Source organism: Pleuronectes platessa, chromosome 14 (genome assembly GCF_947347685.1).
Source record: "Pleuronectes platessa chromosome 14, fPlePla1.1, whole genome shotgun sequence".
Taxonomy (NCBI): Eukaryota; Metazoa; Chordata; class Actinopteri; order Pleuronectiformes; family Pleuronectidae; genus Pleuronectes; species Pleuronectes platessa.
Genome location: NC_070639.1, coordinates 18,060,933 through 18,079,642, shown reverse-complemented (window position 1 = coordinate 18,079,642; position 18,710 = coordinate 18,060,933). Strand labels below are relative to the sequence as shown.

Sequence of the window (18,710 nt, the reverse complement as noted above, 5' to 3'; positions counted from 1 at the left end):
TTCCTTCTTTTTTTATTTTTTTAAGAGCATCTCTCACTGCTCCATTAGCTGAGTATGCTCGGATACGCGGGGAATAGCAGCATGAGAGGAGGAGAGAAAAAAAAGGGGGGGGGGGGGGGATACTAACATTTGAAGAGATAGAGGTTTGCTGAGTGCACTGTTCTGACTTTGGTGCTCCACTTATTTCCGATGCTCCGTTGCAGGAAACCGGAAAGAGGGCAGCGGGGGGGGGGAGATGAGTCAGAACTCCTACACTAATGACTGAAACGTGCCCTGCAGGTTTACATCCCAGATCAACGTTTTACTGTACGGCATTTAGCGGAATATAGGGCGAGCATAAAAACATAAACCACTTACGACGGTCAGGACAATAAAACCCACCTCAGACTTTAATCCGGAAAACGGGGAGGTAAAATGAATAGGTTATACTTTTTCTTATTATTAATCAGAGCGTCTGCGGGGAGCGCTCATTACTCACCCGGCATTCATTAACACGTCGTATGACTGTTCGAGGAAATCACCCCTTATTTGTTAAACATGTTATTCCAGCCGGCAGCGAGAGCGAGACAAACCGTGATGACACCCCCGCTGATTACACAGTATTTACCTCACTTGAATGACTGTAATAAACTAACGTGGAGATCGCACCACTCGGTTGTGTAATGAAGACTGGAATTCATATACAATAACTGTAATGTGTTGAATGGCACTCCAGAGTACGTGTCCCCCGCCGCCGCCACGTTTCTTCATGGCCCCGACATTGAGACGGCTGGGTTAATGGTGCAAAACTTGTGTGGCTCACATTCCAGTCTGCGTGTTCGGGGTCCTCCTCTGTTTAGTCAGACTGTTATTGGCTCATTATATCTAAAGGGAGAAGAGGGGGTGGGGGGGGGGGGGGGGGGTAGGTTAGGCTGCTGGTCAGATTTGTATTTACTCCCCGCTGTCTGTATGCAGAGATTTCAAAGTGCTGACCGACGATGAAAGTAATCTGCTTGACATTTGATCGAGGATTATTTATGAATTATGCAGCTTAACTGTGATGCACGAGAAGATGAAAGATTTAGCGATGACTTCCTATCACTCCTCAGTTTCTCAGACACGACACAGAGTTAACACATCGCCGTCATTCTTCTTGTCTCGAGCGGAACAATGCACGGAACATCTGCGACCTCGCGTTTAGCCTTGTGCCTGACGTCTGAGGATTCCTGATGTTTTTTTTAAGAGAGATGGGTTTTTATGGAGTTTTTTTTTTAGGGGGAAACACAGGGAGGTATCACACGTCTCATATACAATGCAGTGGCACAATATTATAATATAACATTCTATCTTAAGCTGTTTTCACAGCCCCGGAGAATCGTGGAGATTCTCAGGTCAGACATCTGCAGGCTTTTAGGTGTCGGGGGGGGGGGGGGGTTCACTGTGTGCAGGCAGAAAGTAACGCATCAATTCCACGGTGAAGATCACGTGATTTTGTTTACAGCAAATCAACACCAGGATTTCCTGCTGTGTTCTCGCAGGTGCTCGTTTGGACGTCATGCAGAGTTTCTACTACGGCGCTGGCCAGAGAAACTCCTGATAATGTTCAGAGCCTCTGACTTGGAGGTTTGTGTTCTCACATCGAGCCCCTCCAGAGAATGTCAGGAGAGAATCTAGAATTCAACGCGTGGCTAAAAGCAGATAACTTTATTTTTCTCCTTTGTCACATTCTTGTTCTTCTCTGCTGATAGGGAACCGAAGACAAAGACATCACATCATATCTGTGTTTACCTTCTAATGCCCGTCGGCAGCAACGGTTATGACTGAGCCGAGGTGTCTCCTCGAGTCCTTCTCAAGTCCTCCATGTGGCTCTCCTTTCACCGTTATGTCTGTGTCTTGTCCTCCAGTGCAGGTCGGCCATAGAAATGATGACAGTGTCCCCAGATGCATTATGTGAGATTTATATACTGTTGTGCCGTCGCTGATTTACTCATTTGTCTGGTTGTTCGTCAAGGACATTTCAGCTTCAAAATACAGTCACCTGTCCGTACAGTGCAGATTAAGAACAGATGGGATCAGGCTCCATGTTGCTCTTTGCTATTTGACCGTTTGAAAACATCGGCACATGTGTGAGGGAAGAAAACTGTGAAGGAGGATCCTCTTAGCTGCAGTGTGAATGTGCCTTTGTGGCGGAGAAGAAAGGAATGTTTTCTCTCATTCTCCCTCATGCTCACGGCTTGTGTTGAAACCTAATGATGGTAAATGCACTCTCCTGTGTATGTGCCATAAGTAGGTGGTGCACTTTTTCCCGAAAACAAGAAAACACATTACTATACAGTCTCCATCTTTTTCAATGTTCAGGAAGTAGACAAAATGAATAACGGGTGACTGAGGGATTATTTCTCTGACTGGCAGCCTCGTGTCACAAATCCCTGGTCCTTAGAAAACATCCAGAAATCTGAATATGTAAATATTCAGATTCAGGGGGGTTGGGTGTAAATGAAGCCATTAAATCAAGGAACGCTCAGTCTCACCCCTAAACCTGCGTGAGCCGGCCTTAATGGTTCTCAACTGCCAATCAGCGCTCCGCTAAATTCTACCAACCTCCGCAAATGAATTCAAATCCTCCGTCGTCCTCCTCTGAGAGGCTCCGATGACATGCGGGCTGTCTGGAAATGGATGTCCTCCGGAGAGGCACTCAAGTGATTCCTGCACGTTATTGAAAGGGAAAAGTGCCGAGGGACTGTAAGGTCACAGTCATAAAGAGTTCACCTCACCAGGGCTTATGTATTACATGGTAAGGTGTTGGTTTCTTAATGCGTTTAGCATGGGGAGACAAAGAATGAGGAGAGGCCCTTTAGAAAGACAGACATAGAATAATTAGGTGACATTTAAGATAATTAAGTTTTGAATTGTAAGATTCAATAGCTGCAAAATGACATGCAGTCAACTATATTTCCATGATGCCGCCGTAGATAAGGGTTTCATCTTTTATACTCTCACTGGAGAATCGAGTCGAGATGAGCAAACTGGTTTTATGTCGCCCGGAGTCACAGATTAGTCACAGTGTGAACAGAAGACAACCTCTATTCTTCGACTCTTGATTTAAATGGGCAAACATATTCAACAAAAAAATGTTAAGGTTCTACGAGAACAAAAACCTAAAGGAGAGGAACCATCTTCCAAGACAGATTCAGTAGATCAAATGTTAAATGTAAGGAGCAGACAGAAGTAGCAGCCGCACCGGGAATAAAATAGAGACCCCGGTTCTTCCCCCTTTTGGTCTTGCGTAAATCCTGCATGGTGCAATTTATTTATTCTCGAACAATCGTCAGCGCAAAACGATACTAACAAGGGAAAACGTCTCCTTCGAAACTTCCCAGAGAGTCACTCGCTTGTCAAGTTAAACTTTGAGACTTTGGAGCCAGGGACAGTGGCTGATGCTCCCCTCCTTCGATCGGTCACGTTAACCCTTCCAGTTTCCACGCTAAGGGCCCAGTCACACAAACAAGAATGTGAATCGCACATCGCGTGTCAAAGTTCACCAGGGGTCGAACACCACGTGAAGCCTCGCTGCGATTCGCCTCGCCACAGAAAGCGAATGTGTTGCACTCCTCCTCGCTCTCACAGATTGAACGGAAGGCGGCGGTTTGCCTCTGAAATATTTACGTGCCACCGGGCCCCAAACTCTGATCATCTAACCTTCTTCCCCTTTTTTCCAGCAATTGTAAACTTCTGTCGCTTGCAGAGTAGAAATGCTCCTTGGTGAGTAATAGTTTTGCCCTCGTGCGGTTGTGGTTTCTGTGCGTGTGCATATTGTGAGACTAAATGAACGCCATCATCCTGTCAAGTGCCCGTAGTGTACAGTGCACACAGCAGACTGCACATGGCGGCCTCATTACACTTTATCCAGACAGCGAGAAACTAACCGCTTATCTTATTCTGATATATTGTTCCTCTCTGCAGCTGCATCAGCAACACGGGGCTCCTCTGTGAGACTGACCTGAACCTGACACGAGCACATTGTCTGGACACTTGCTCCTCAGTGGTCACCAGCTCTAGTCACTAATTGGGTCAGGTAGCATACGCTGGGGGTTCGGGGGGGTTTGATGGCTCAGGGTAACGAAATGGTTCAAACAATGGTCCTGTTACAAAGAAAACTTTTCAATATGTCACAGTCGAAAAGCTTCAGTGTTAATAATCATATATTTTTTTGTATAAATGGTTAAAGGATTGAATTTCTACAGCGCTTATCTTGTGTTTAACTGCCGCTCAAAGAGCTTTACACTATGATTCATATTCATGCACATATTAACACACACTCTATGATGATCATAGCTCTAAGGCCTATTGTATAATAGTTACACTATTGCCCCATTAAACATAATTGATCATCAACATTGATAATCAATTAGGCTAATTGATGCATAGTGGGCATTATTCCTGAGGTTTGGAAACCCCGGGGGGAGTTTCCAAACCTCAGGAAGGCTAAAGTCCCAGTTCGACATTTAGCCTTGACTTGAAACTAGTAATAAACAGAAATAAAAAATGTCATATTCTCGAACGTACTGTGTATTACTGTGCTCTGTGTGTTATCAGCTGCAGTAAATGAGAGGGTTTCAGTTCAGGTAAAGTGTTTGTGCTCTGGCATAATCTTGCCGAACTGGAGCACATGTTTTGATCGCTTTTTCATTACCGTCTGAAAATCTCTCACACGTTGTGTCACACATTGTCGAGTTCAATATGACAACAAAGCCAACAATGCTGTATTAAGTGCCACAATAATAAGCACTTGTGTGCAGCTTTAAATACTCGGAGGGGTACAATACCTCCTCTCATTTGGTTGGTAACTACCACGCTGCTGCGTCTCAGCTTGTCAACAGCGGTGCCAAGTCCCCACTTGGGAATTTCCAGAGTCAGTCCCGTTACCTTCGCTAAACTCGGTGCAAGATGTAACAAAAGAAGAAATGCTCCATCAATCACTTTGCAGATGCAGGAAGTGAGAGTGCGTGTGGAAGCTGAGAAATAAACCAGGGGAGGCTCTGCCAACAGGCATTTCCTGCGTGAGATGATGGGAAAACTTCCCGGAGCTCTCCGGGGACATTATTTGTGAGAGTTGCCAACGTCCTCCAGAGCCCCCAAAGTTTCAGAGCGTAGAACCCGTGCACTTGGTCGAGGTGTTTTGAGCGTTTCTAAAGTGAAATCCTCTTTTGCCTCTGTTGCCTGCTCCATCAGATAAAGTCGGCCTGCCGAGGCTTAAGTGTGTCAATGAACAGGGAGGGGAGGATCAATGATAAGTGCAGCTTACCTTCTCAACTGCTCCGCACCAGCCAAATAGAGATTAAACCATTTCAACCTAATAGCACATGTCAGTCAAAAGTCATCCCCCCCAGCCCCCCCCCCCACCCACTCCCCTCTGCACTCTATCTATAATTGTCTAACTACGCAGGCTGGAAAGATGCTGCCATTTACCTAAAAAAACAACAATCAGAACAAACTGAACAAATTTTCAACACGAAGCCCCCTTTGTAGCACGCAGATCTCTAATTGTATCGGCTGCTTCTCTGAATCCTCCGCACTTTGAAGGTTACTGTATATAATGCGTTCAAAAACGCGACCCCAGATCAAAGGCGCTGACGTCTGTTATTACGTTGAATGCAGCCGCCTGTTTAAACAGCAGCTTTTGTAAATGCTGGTCATTTCTTGCTCTAATCACTGTTGTGGACAATGCTAAATCACTCACTGTGATCCAGGGAATTACTCGAATGAAACCCACAGCCGCCGCTTTGATTTGTTGTTCAGCGGCCTCAGATGCGAATACACCCCGTTGTCTGTAAATGAGAGCGTGTGTTGTTCCACCAGTGTCCCTTATTTAGACATCACAGTGCTCATTAGGTGGATCAAGCTGATATCAATGACTGAACACAGACGGACGTCAGTGTTGTGGAGAAGCTGGGACTGTCACTGTGGCTCTTTAATGATACATCTGCCGTCTACTCAGCTTCATTGTTGTTTCACTGTCATTTCTCCCTCTTTTATTTGATGTCTGGACGTTTTTTCCTGCAGGTACACAGTAGTTGTTCAGGGGATCTGTTTGGCAAAAGACTTGGACTTGGATGGAGGTTGCTGTTTTGTAAACAGCCTAAACGCTGTATCTGTTACCCCACAAGCTAATGTGGTTAAGTTTGGTCCTTGGCAGTAACATTACATTAGCATATAATGTGGGCGCTAAGCTATTTAGCTCAACATGCTGCTCACTGCAACTATCTTTAAGAAGATACATTTGAAATGCTGACATGGTGGGAAATCCAATCTTAAAGGTGCAGTGTGTAGAATTTAGTGACATCTAGTGGTGAGGTTGCATGTTGCAGCTGAATACCCCTCACCTCACCCTCCACTTCCAAACACGAAAGAGAACCTTCCAGTCTGGGCTGCTTAAAAAACATGGCGGCCTCTGTAGAGAGGACCCGCTCCCAATGTAAATATAAAGTAACAAACAGATAGATATCAGGTCCTTTTTTTGGCAAGATCTGTTTTTTCCCTTAGAAATTGGTGACAATGTCAAAAACAAATCCCTTTCTCGCAATGTTAAAGAAAGTTATTAAAGCAGTTCCTGTATTTGCCTCTTTGTCCAGATCTGTGCCAACATTTAATTGGTTCTTTCTTGGCCTATGTCCCATCCTTCCACAAGTTTTGTGGAAATCCCTTCATTAGTTTTTGCATAATCCTGCCAACTAACAAATAAACAAATAAACAGGCCAAAGGGCAGGGGTAGAAACATAACCTACTCTGAGGAGGTAACTGACATCAGTAGAATTGTGGGGTTTATTTTGTTGTAAAGACTTCAATTACCTTGTGGATCCTGGGTTATGCCTTTAAAACACAGAGGAGGAAACAGATAAACGACTTGTGAGATGGATATTTTCTGCAGTGCAGAGGTTTAGAAGAGAGACGTAAACAAAGAGATGATGTGTCACCCGCAGAGACGGCTCCTCCGATAGGTGGTAATGTGATAACTCATTTAAAAAGCCTCTCTCTCTTATTGTCTTTTGTTTTCTTTTGTTTTCTTTTGAAGGAAGATTAAAGACTCTCTTGTGCTATTTGATATCCCAGCGTCTCGGTGGTACTATTGAACAGCATTGTTCAGGGTTCATGCGGTGGACGCTGGGAAATCATTCAAATGCAGCTTATCAAAGTCCGTGAGGGGACTGAGCCGAGCAGACGGCATCCGGAGGTGTTGTGGGAATAATGTTCCGCAACTAGCACAGGCTCGGTTTGTTTATTTGTCTTGTTTTTTTTGTGTTCCATATCTCTGCCTTCATTTCAATGCACGGCCAGCACAAGCCTGTGTCGTCCAGCAAGTGGACTTTGTCATGTTTATGGTGATTGTCCTGATTTGAATCTCTACTCTTTCAGGTTTACACCAGATATGGGAAATGCTACACTTTTAATGGCAACAAAAGCACATCCAGGAAAACCAAGCAGGGCGGAATGGGAAATGGTCTGGAGATCATGCTGGATATACAGCAGGATGAGTATCTGCCCATCTGGAGAGAGACAAGTAAGCCTCAAAACTATTTGTCCATTGTAATCCTATCCTACGCTACTGCAGAGATACCTCCACTGGGCTATTTCTCTGGGACATGCACTGTAAATAATGCAGTTTTTGATTGCCTCCCTGACACCTGGAAATTGTGATTCGTAAAAGGAAATTCCTGAACACAATATACCGCCGCAGACACTGCTTGTCACATAAAATTATTCCCTGCTGACTTATTTTTCAAACCTGACTGAAATATGGTTCGCAGTTAACATCAAACTAAGTCCAGGCTGTCAGATGAGGCAGCAATCTGAAATTCCCTTGTACTCTCCCCTTTGCAACGCTCTGTGCTCTTGTTTCATCCCGAAGATGAGACGTCCCTGGAGGCCGGCATACGAGTTCAGATCCACAGTCAAGACGAGCCTCCCTACATCCACCAGCTGGGCTTCGGCGTCTCTCCGGGCTTCCAGACCTTTGTTTCATGTCAGGAGCAGAGGGTAGGTCTTCTTCATCAGACGCACACCTGCCTCCCCATCTCCCTTCCCCCCACCAGCAGATTACTGCTCTTCCTGAGACCGTTCACCCCTGATGGTTGATGCTGGGGTCTAATAAATCTCTGTGTGCTTAGCTGACCTACCTGCCCCAGCCCTGGGGGAACTGCCGCTCCACCAGCAAGGAGAAGTTCCCAGGATACGACACGTACAGCATCAGCGCCTGTCGCCTGCTCTGCGAGACCAACGAGGTCCTGCGAGTTTGCAACTGCAGAATGGTGCACATGCCTGGTAAGATCATCCCCTACAAGATTTGAATTTGTGCACATAAATTGTAAATGCACTCAATTTAATATATAATCATGTAGTACTAGTATTAGTTGTATTCATGCGCTCATATTAGGTCTTGTTACTGTAACAACTGGAAAAACAGGGAGGTACCAAGGAGAGAACATATCTCCACCCGGCCGAAAAATCCGTCACACGATTCTGAGTTTGTCTCTAATTATGCATTCATACCCAAATGTAATGATTTCTTGTCAGGCCTGTGCTCCGTCCCGGTACCAAGTTCGATGGAAAACGGTTGAGTAATTATTGCGTAAACCTGCTAATAAAGAATAAAGAATGACATTCAGAGAGTGCATATCTCCCCAAGGCCCAGCAGTCCCCTTATTTTAACCACATTTAAATTCACTACATCCAGATATATTTCATTTGGGGATCTGCACCACATTCAAGATCCATGAATTATTCTCTGGGAAAAATCAACAAAAAAATGTTAATGAACGTTTAATGATGTGAAAATAAATTCTTGCATCCACTCAAACTGAATATAGGGTCGTGGCCCGACCCTCACAAGTTTGGAGTAGTTTCTGCATCATCTTGCAAACAAACACACGCAGATAAAACTTGGTGGATGTAATACTAAACGTAGGAACACGCATCCTGTGGCAACCTTAAGGTCATGAAATAGCCTTTTCACAGTTAAAAATCTTATATTTGGAGATTTAACAAATTCTCCATTAGTCCGTGATTTCTTGGTTTTCCCTGTTTTAACAGTGAGTGGTCTTGTGTGATTTAAAAAGCAGCCGTCCCACTATTTGCATGATATGACCCACTGAGCTGTGGGTCATCATATTTGGCCCACTTGCAAACATTCCTACACAGATATAATTTGTGCTGCCACATGGCCGACCCCGATGCTTGATATCTGCAGTGGGATGTTCCTCAGCTCTGCTGCCAGCGACTCATCAAAATCAAATCAAAATTAGGTGGTTTAGTTAGTTATTTTTTGGCTTATTTATCTCAGCTTTTTGTGAATTACTCTGTGGTGGTATTCATGTGGCAGAAAGCAAATCAGAGTCTAATCTATGTTTAAATAATCAGGTTTGATTTCATCTTTAGGGAAATGGAAACATAAATTGGCCCAGTTTAGTAGAAGGAATCAGTGACAGTATTTGATATTAAAATATAACTGCATGAATGGGTGAGTGGATCCTCTATCACTTCAACACAGACTGAAATAAATGCAGACAATTTTAACGCAATATTTTTACGTTAACATGAAAAACATTTATATATATAACTATGTGTATGTTACTGAAATATGATACAACCATGTATTGAATCATGATTATTGGCATCGTAGAAAGCCAACTGCCGTTGTCTCTGTTCCGCTCGTTGTAAAGTGAGTCTGGTAAAACACAAAGTTAGATGTCTGGACACGGTGTGTCATCATAGAGTACATGAAGTCAGAAAGTTGAATCACTGAATTCACACTGTTTGACTGACGTGTCTAACGAGTCGCCATGTTTAGAGACGCTGCATTTGAAGTGAAGGCATGAAACCCACAATGAACGCATGACTCGCCCCCATTTCCATATTTACACAGTGCACCGGACATTTGCGGCTCTATTTAGCACAGCTAGAAATAAGTAGATATATTGAGAACACAGTGTCAACTGTTTGCTCTAAGGTGGTTTTGATATTGTAGAGTTTTAACAAAGGAAAATCTCTTTGCAAAGCATTACCGTATATATATATGTGTTTGTGTGTATGTGTGTGTGTGTGTGTTCTTTTTTGTTGCCTATTTTATTCTATTTTATACTTTCACGTGTTCTCTTGTCTACCTCATTCAGCTGCAGTAATTAGTCATTTCCTGGCATGTGATCAGTAAAGTTTAACTTAACTTAATGTATCCTCTGATGTGTCTCACATTCATGCAAACCCAGCTTCCCAACATTATACATTGGATCCAAGCCAGTAAAAACTCCTGTTTCATCAATTAGCTGTGTGGGGAGAAGTGCACCTCTTTCAAAAAATATTCTTCATTGCAATAATTATTCAAACGTATGAGACAAGGGCACTAAAGGGGGAAACTTTGGAATGAACAGATAGTGAGGAATGTTCCCAGAGCAGAGGTGTTTATGGGGCGGCAGAACCACTCTACCTCCCATGATGATGTATTACATCAGATTAGATATTTATTATATCAGATATATTAAACACTGAAGCTTTTCCAGGCCATTTGCCCATTGTAGCTTTAGCAGAGGCCTTCGGTCGCTCGCAATCGTTGACTGCAATTATCAGCAGTGGATATAATTTACTGTTGCATATTAAGTGCACTGAAATTCCTTCAGTGGGTTCCAGGGAGCGATTGCTTCTAAAGCTCGCCCAGGGAGCACGAGGCCGAACCGAGAATTGAAAAAGCTTTTTACAGCCTCGATGTGACAACACGGTGTCGATGGAAAATCAAAAGAGACAAAAGCCTTTTACAATTCACCGTACAGATCTTCTTCACCTCGGTGGAGCCGTGTTAGATCGCTGCTACAGATTTGTGTTACTCAGATTTACACATTAATAACGTTTGTTTTTGCGAAGACAGCTCAAATGTTTGTAATTCGTTTCTCCGTTTCTGTATCGCACTCACTTACACAATCCAGCAGCTGTTTACAGTCGACTCGACATGGCAGCAGATTCTCATTAACGTGCATGAGCATGAAACCGCACAGTCGGCTGCTTCTCGTTTTTCAGCTTGTTTGACTTCTGTCGGTTTCTTTTCATAGCTTTGTTGTGTGTTTGTTTTCTTGCCATGTAAACAACTGAACCAAGTTCTGTTGTTCACAGATCACAGTTTCCTTCGCCAAGGAGGTTATGTTTTCATCCCTGCCCGTTTGCTGGCTGGTTTATTTTTTGTCAACTGGATTATCAACAAATCCAATCGATCTAATTAAATTTGTATAGCCCATATTCACAAATCATAATGTGCATTATAGGGCTTAATGTGGTGCAACATCCTCTACTACACAAAAAAATACCCCTAAAAGGTTAACTTACTGGTTGATGGATTTGTTTAATAATTTATTTATTTAAGGTTTATGCAAAACAACTTTCACGTATATTTATATCATATCATATTATACAAACAAAGGGGCGGATCACTTTTTTATTAGGGTTTTTAACATTGTATGCTCTACTTGGTGCCATTCTCTTCTTTCCTTCATTCGTTTGTTATTACCTCCATCTTGAAGATTATGTTTTCAGAGACATGTGTACAAACATGTTTGTTAACTGGGTATCACATGATCACAAATTACTAAAATGTAAGTTCAGACCAAGGAGCAAGCCTTCACAGTTGGAAGTGGGGTTCACCAGCATGTGGCCGATAATAAAATATAAAAACATTTGATGCTTTCGCACATAACTCCTGCACTTTGAGGCATAGAAGCAAAACTGTGTTTCCCCCGATTTTTCAGTTCAAGATAAATATTTTAGTGTTTTACCCTATTTCTATATTTGGATGACCACCCAAAAAAACACTATTAAGTTGTTCTTGCTCTTGATATGTAGACAGCATACACAGACACTCCGCTGCTTCTGCCTCCACACTCAAAATATAAAAGAAATATCTCTTCTTCTTTTTTGTTCAATCAGTAAAGTTTCACGATCATTTATTTAGCTTTAAAGCAATGCATTTTTACTTTTTAAGAAAATGTCTAACCATAAAAATTATAGAGAAAGACTAAATGAGTGTTAAGTGCCTGAAAGACTCGTGAGATATTATTTTTCTGAGTAATAATTAACATTTCTTAGTAACGGGGACGGAGTCGTCCACAAAACATTAACTCACGGACATTTCACACACAGACAAACACACCTCTGCCAATTAATAGTGCTTCTGATGAATACCTGTCATTAATGGTGAGTCCAATATGTGTGTCTGCAATAAAGTGACTCATTGATTGGATTTTAAAGACCTTCTAAATATGCCTCGCAGGTGGAGCCACCATGCTCCATTTCTCAGTGCAATCAAGGACAGACGTCCGAGATGGTCCAGTCTCTCTGAATGGAGGCCGTCCTCGGCGTGTGTCTGCCATCATTTGGAGATGAATGATAAGCCGCGGAATGTTGTTCACAGCCACGGCTCCTCATCGCAGCAGACACGGGTCACTGATCATTTTGTTTCTGATTGATCAGACTCATTTTCTGTTCATTTTCTCCCCAGGAACCGCAGATATCTGCCCGCCCAGTAAAATCTACTGTGTTGACAAAGCACTCGGTAAGAAACAATCTCCCTTCATTTCTTTTCTCATTACAATAGATAGGAAATGGAAACACAATCAGTAAATATGATAAGGATTTTTTTTTTCTTCTGTCATACAAATACCTGCAGGTAGACGAGATATTTTCAAATGACTTTTCCTCAGTGTCATTTAGTCACTTCCGTGCGTGATGGCTGTGCCGCCACCATTGTTGAACTGTTCATAATTAACCGACGCTCCATCGCTGCAGATCTGCTCCCTCCCCCTCCACCCTCAGCCCTTTGACTCCAGCCCCACTCCGCTCCACCACATGCTGAATGATCCAAGGGGTCTTAGTTTCAAAGGCATTACAGTCGCAGTAAAAAAGGGACATTTTTATGGGGATGGCAGACATATAAGTACAATTATCATCTCTCGGCCAAATAATCCAGAAATTTAATTACGCCGCTCTTTGCTGAATTCAAACCCCATTTAAAATATGTCTGAGTGAAATCTTAGATATATCTTACAACAAAGAGTGGCTCGTATTCATGTGGGTCACATTACTGAATCAAATAATGTGGATAAATTCCCCCTCATTGAAAGGTAATAGATTAAAATATCATTCATATATTTATATTCTTCTTACATCAGACGGAGAATAGGTGCCACCATGCGTACAAGTTATCTTATTGTTCGAGTTATAAAATACATAAATCATCAAATTACAATTACTTGCTTACACTGCCTGTTTGTTGTTTGGGCTGAATGCATTGAGAATTTGAAAAGAGATATATAAAAAAAAAAAATGTTACCCTCCTGTGTGCATAGTGTTGCTTTAGAATTTGGATTATGAATGAATTTCCTACTCTGTAAGTAGTTCATGTCTGCATGGTAATTGGTTGAAAGCTAAGTTCCCCGAGCCCTCGGCCTCACTTTACTGCCCTTCATTGTTTATTCTCGGAGCAAATGCTGTAATTAAATTACTGTTACTATAGTCACCGCCCAATAAAGTCTGACATTACCTGACATTTTGTGAAACATATTGTCCATGAAATGATTTTGTAAACTAATTCATTCTTTATGAACTATGATTAATTTGTTACATCACAATTATCAATACCCTTCACTGTTAGTCATTTCCTGGCCATGGAATTACATTTAAAGGTCGTGAGTGGGATTTAAGTGGATCTATTGGCAGAAATGGAAAATAACACTCATGATTACTATGTTATTTGTGTGTAATCAGCACCATAAAGAATGATTGTAATTTTGTTACAGTTGAATGAGCTCCTCTCTTCTTTCTACACCAGAATAGTGTACAAACCAACCATTGGCTCTATTGAGGCCTTTGGCTTTTCTGTGATACCTGAATAACCCCTGAGGATTCTCCAGCATCCTTCTAACGTCCTTCGAGGGCCATGCAAAATAATTGAGCGCATATATTGTGCTAATCTCTCTGATGCGATGGCTGGAAGCTCCTGAAAACTCACCAAATGCCTGAAGGAGTTTTGCAAACTAACAAGCATACACACAGTGGTGCTACCGTTACAGTGGCACCTTTCTTCAATATACAATTCAGCAGTGATGCCGGACACAAAAAATGACTAGTTGTGTTTTCTAAGCTGTTTTTCCTGCAGCATTATTCAGTGTCTTCTTCTCAATAACTTGAAAACGAATCCTGCAACTTTCTTTTAACCAACTGGATCAGTCACTTGTCAGTTGCAATCTGCAACCTGACCACAAGATGTCACTACATCCTATACACTGAATCTTTATTGATGCATAGGGCTGACACAAAATCTGCTTCTCTTACTGAACATACTCTCTTCATTTTATCCTTCATAAAAAAGAATTCAAACTGTACTGTACTTATTTGTACTATAACATAATATACACCCTACGTACTGTTGTCATGGTAATTCTTAGACGACCATTTACTAACAACCATAAAAACTGAGATAATATGCACAGAGTTTACAGCTTGTTCTGCTGCCCCCAGGGAACTATAAACCTTCCTACTCCTGTCAGACACTCATTCTCCACATGTTTTTCTTTGTTGAAGATGGTTGGTTTTTCTTTAGACTCTTTTGTAGGTTTCTCGTGACCACCACATATCACACGCTGAAACTGACCCATTTAATATCTGTAAAATCACTTTTTCCATTGTGCTGCAGCACAGCAACAGAAGAACACGGGGGAAAGCTGTCCATGCGAGACGCCCTGTAATCTCACCCGCTACGGTAAAGAGCTCTCCATGGTTAAAATCCCCAGCAAGGGCTCGGCTCGCTATCTCTCCAGGAAATACGACAAGACCGAGGACTACATCAGGTACGACAGGGAACCGTCAACATGACCAAACTCACTTATGAGCAGTGGTGTTCAATAAAAAGGGTCATAAACTATGACCTCCAGTCTGTAATCACAAACAAATAACCATAAATATAAACAATCACACAAGCATCAAGCGTTTACGTTTAGTTCAGTAATAGGAAGCTGATTGTCAGACACCAGAATACACAGGTCTTGTTTTTTATTTAATCTTAAAATGGTGAATAAAAATGTTCTCCTCTTTTTGTCTGATTTTCAATAAATTTGGTGGTGGGGGGGGGGGGGGGGGTAGTTATGGACCAAGGACAAAGGGACAGAACCAGGAGTTTTTAGCACTTTCTCCAACATTTGCAAAAATTAATTTTAACTAGGTGATTTAATGCAACCATTGGGACAGAGTTCCTGCATTTGATGGCCTTCAGAACTGTGTGTGTTTGTACATTATCATAAAATATAGATAAATAGATAAATAAATCCAACACAACGTTAACATAATTATCATCGAATGATTCTTAATGTTTTAGGTGACCTTGCTACCTTTCCAGTTCCAATATCACAGAAAACAAATTATATTTAAAAAAAGTCATGGTTTCATATGCCAATTGTTGAATGAATACTAAAATAGTCCGAAGAGGATGAACCTTTTCAGTTTTGTTCACCCCTGTACACCCAGATGTGCAGGTTTGGGACAAACCACTATAAATGTTACATACCACAATCATCAAAATGTTTAGCATGTACGTTTATTCTTTTAAAGTAGTAGGATGTTATAATCGTAACACTATGTCTGCTCACTTTATTTTGTGGGGCTTATTGAGCATCTGCCCTCGACTCTGCACCAGCAAGTGAACACCATCTAATGACGGCTATGAAATGCAGCTAAGATAATATTTATTTGGTTCTAAGGTGTAATGAACATCATAACCCCCCCCCACACACACACACACACACTTGCAGGGCTTTAACTTTTTGTCTGTTCTTCAATACATCTCATGAAGCGTTTGCTCATATTTTGGTTCAATGAATTCAGTGCACTAACAATGTGCTTATACTCTAATTCCTGTCTGTGCCTAATCATCGGGGGTACGTGCTATAACGCAAAGACTCCTAAACCAAAGAGCCGATGATGCTTCTCACACTTAATTTTGCCAGACTTTCTAAATCCAAAGAGATCAGAGTCGGGGGAAGTGACGGTGCACGCTGTCAGTGCTTCTTTCTGCTCGTCTCAGTTTAAACCCTGAAACACCTCATTATCTCACGGTCGCTGGTTAGGTCTGAGCAAAGCGCTGTCGGCCTCACAATCCCATCAATGCAATTTACAGCCAGCATAAAGATGACTGGGTTTGGTATTTCTTTTTCCCCAAAGATGTGTTAGATTTGTAGAAAATGATAAAAATCACCCTGTTTTTCTTTTTTTCTGCTCAATTCACTCTCCACTTGTTTTTCCAGAGACAACTTCCTGGTCTTGGACATCTTCTTTGAAGCGCTGAACTATGAAACAATTGAGCAGAAGAAAGCCTACGATGTTGCAGGTTTATTAGGTAAGATTTCTGTCCGACAGTTTCCTGAATATCATGTAGACTCGCTGGTGCAGAGTGAAAGGTGTTGTTGTTATAGTAGCGGCACTCACTTTCCATCACAATTAGCAGGAAAACAATGTGTCCATTGTGCTTTTCCTTAAGTACTCTTTCTTTCCAGGTGACATCGGTGGCCAGATGGGCTTATTCATCGGCGCCAGCATCCTGACAATCTTAGAAATCCTGGATTATATATACGAGGTACTGTCCCCACACGGCAGCCGGTCACAATATGAATTCAGACCCACAGTAGCGGGTGATTAATAATAATTAGCAGCTATTGTCCTGCATCGTGTTCCAAGCAACAGTCGCTATTTACAAAACACATTAGTGCTCCGTCATTTATTCAAGTTTTCCTCAATATCGACTTTTTTTTTTTTTTTGTAAATGTTAATGGCTGAGCATGTTCGTGTGTGTGTCAGTGTTGTTTCCAGTGTAATCCTCAGAATGTTACCACTTATTATACAGGTGAGAAGTTTCAGGCAGGAGAAGCTAATATCCGCTCACTCGGGTGTGTGTTGAGGACATGCCACTAACTCCTGCCTCAGCTGATTCCTCTTAAAGCCGGCTGCCTGCTGACTGCCTCACATGTATGAATAAAGCCCAGTCAGAGGTGGTGGTGGTGATGGTGGTGGTGGTGGTGGTGGTGGGGGGTGACTTTAATGCAGACTTCATAGTGAATAAACTCCTAACTCTGCTGCGTCCCTTATCTCCCTCCTGTCTCTGCTGGTCCTCCGGGGGAAACCAGGGGATGAAGCAGCGGCTACGGCGTCTGCTGCGGCCGCCGAAAGAGGAGAAGAAGAGCAAGCCACCGACCAGCACAGTAGCAACAGTGGGCCTGGAGGAAATGAAAGCGAAGGTGCAGCACGTGCATATTGTACCACAACAAATGATCGCATTGTTTTCATGCCTCGACTTTCCCTGCGTCACTGTAGCTGCTGTGGCTGCATTAAAAAATGATGAGGAGAAACGAATTCAGGGAAAAGCTAATTAATGTTTTTCCACTCCTGAAATAATGAAGAGTGTAATGCTCCTAATTAATCTCCCCTGGAGCTCGCAGTTGTCTAACACAACTTTATCTGCGATGCTTTTTTCATATTATTAGATTTCATGTCTCACGTCTAACCACAGCTCCACGGAACAAAACAGGGTTTTTCCTTTTTAATCGAGTCCGCCAGAGGCACTAAAAAGGCAATCTGTTTATTACCATTCAATTATTACAGTTCTGATTCAGTTAAGCTTTAAGACTTTGGCTCAGATCAAATTTCACTGTTCAGTTTAGTAGTCGCCACACAATTAGCTCAGAGTACGAGCAGAGAGAACCCTGTATCATTTGAAAAATGTGTTAACAATGAAAATGACAATTGAATTCTGTTAAGATTCAGAGAGGACAGAATTACCCTCTCTGTTAATGTAAATTATACAGTAATGTGTGTGTGTGTGTGTGTGTGTGTGTGTGTGTGTTTGTGTTTTTATGTGTGTGTGTATGTGTGTGTGTGTGTAACCCTCTCACCCATAGAGAGAGAGAGAGAGAGAGAGAGAGAGAGAGAGAGAGAGAGAGAGAGAGAGAGAGAGAGAGAGAGAGAGAATAGTAGTCTACGTCCCAAAATGTTGACAAATGTTTATTTTAAAACACAAAAGGATTTCTTGTCTAAGAGTCGACTGTCTACCTCCCTCCAACAGGAGCCTCATGACGTGACTCGGACTCACCCTGAGGGGGCGTACGCCAACACGATTCTCCCCAATCACCACGTCCCTCACCACCATCACACTGGACACCACGGCGTGTTTGAGGACTTCGCTTGCTAGAGCCACAACCATCGTTCCCAGTCCTGGTGACAACAAAAGATATGAGCTGCCTGTGAGATTCATCACAGAGCCTCGGCGTCTTCTCCCCTCCTTTGCTGTCACCAGTGAAGAGCTACAGCCAAAGTCAGACAGCCGAGCTGTGCTGCTTACAAACCACTTGTATGTGCAGTATGTAGGCACAAAATGGACACAGCTTCTTTTTCTGTCCTCTCTTTCTTTCTCTCCGTCTCTCTCCGTCTCCCTCTCTGGATGGGACCCCTCTCAGCGTTGTCCTGCTTCACGTAAGAAGTCCAGGCGATTTGGGATTTCAGGACCAATTTTCGGTACATGATCACTTCAATGGAACAAGCGGAGGACTGCATGTCACCTTGATCCAGTTTATAATCAAAAAAAAAGGGAAATATGATTTATTTATTCAGCTAACGTCTCTCTTTTTTTCCATCTGAATCCCTCCTTCATCTCTTCT

The 18,710-nt window shown here is 42.5% G+C and overlaps 1 protein-coding gene across 1 annotated transcript in view; it reads left to right on the top strand.

The window, feature by feature from the left end:
- The window catches only part of asic4a (acid-sensing (proton-gated) ion channel family member 4a), a 67,013-nt gene extending 48,769 nt beyond the window's left edge, over positions 1-18,244 (top strand). The window contains exons 2-10 of the mRNA XM_053440126.1: positions 7,393-7,537; positions 7,886-8,013; positions 8,145-8,298; positions 12,512-12,565; positions 14,705-14,858; positions 16,308-16,399; positions 16,557-16,636; positions 17,184-17,294; positions 18,119-18,244. Coding sequence (XP_053296101.1) covers positions 7,393-7,537; positions 7,886-8,013; positions 8,145-8,298; positions 12,512-12,565; positions 14,705-14,858; positions 16,308-16,399; positions 16,557-16,636; positions 17,184-17,294; positions 18,119-18,244 — 1,044 coding nt within the window. The remainder of the gene's footprint in view (positions 1-7,392; positions 7,538-7,885; positions 8,014-8,144; positions 8,299-12,511; positions 12,566-14,704; positions 14,859-16,307; positions 16,400-16,556; positions 16,637-17,183; positions 17,295-18,118) is intronic.
- The last annotated feature ends 466 nt before the right edge of the window (positions 18,245-18,710 follow it).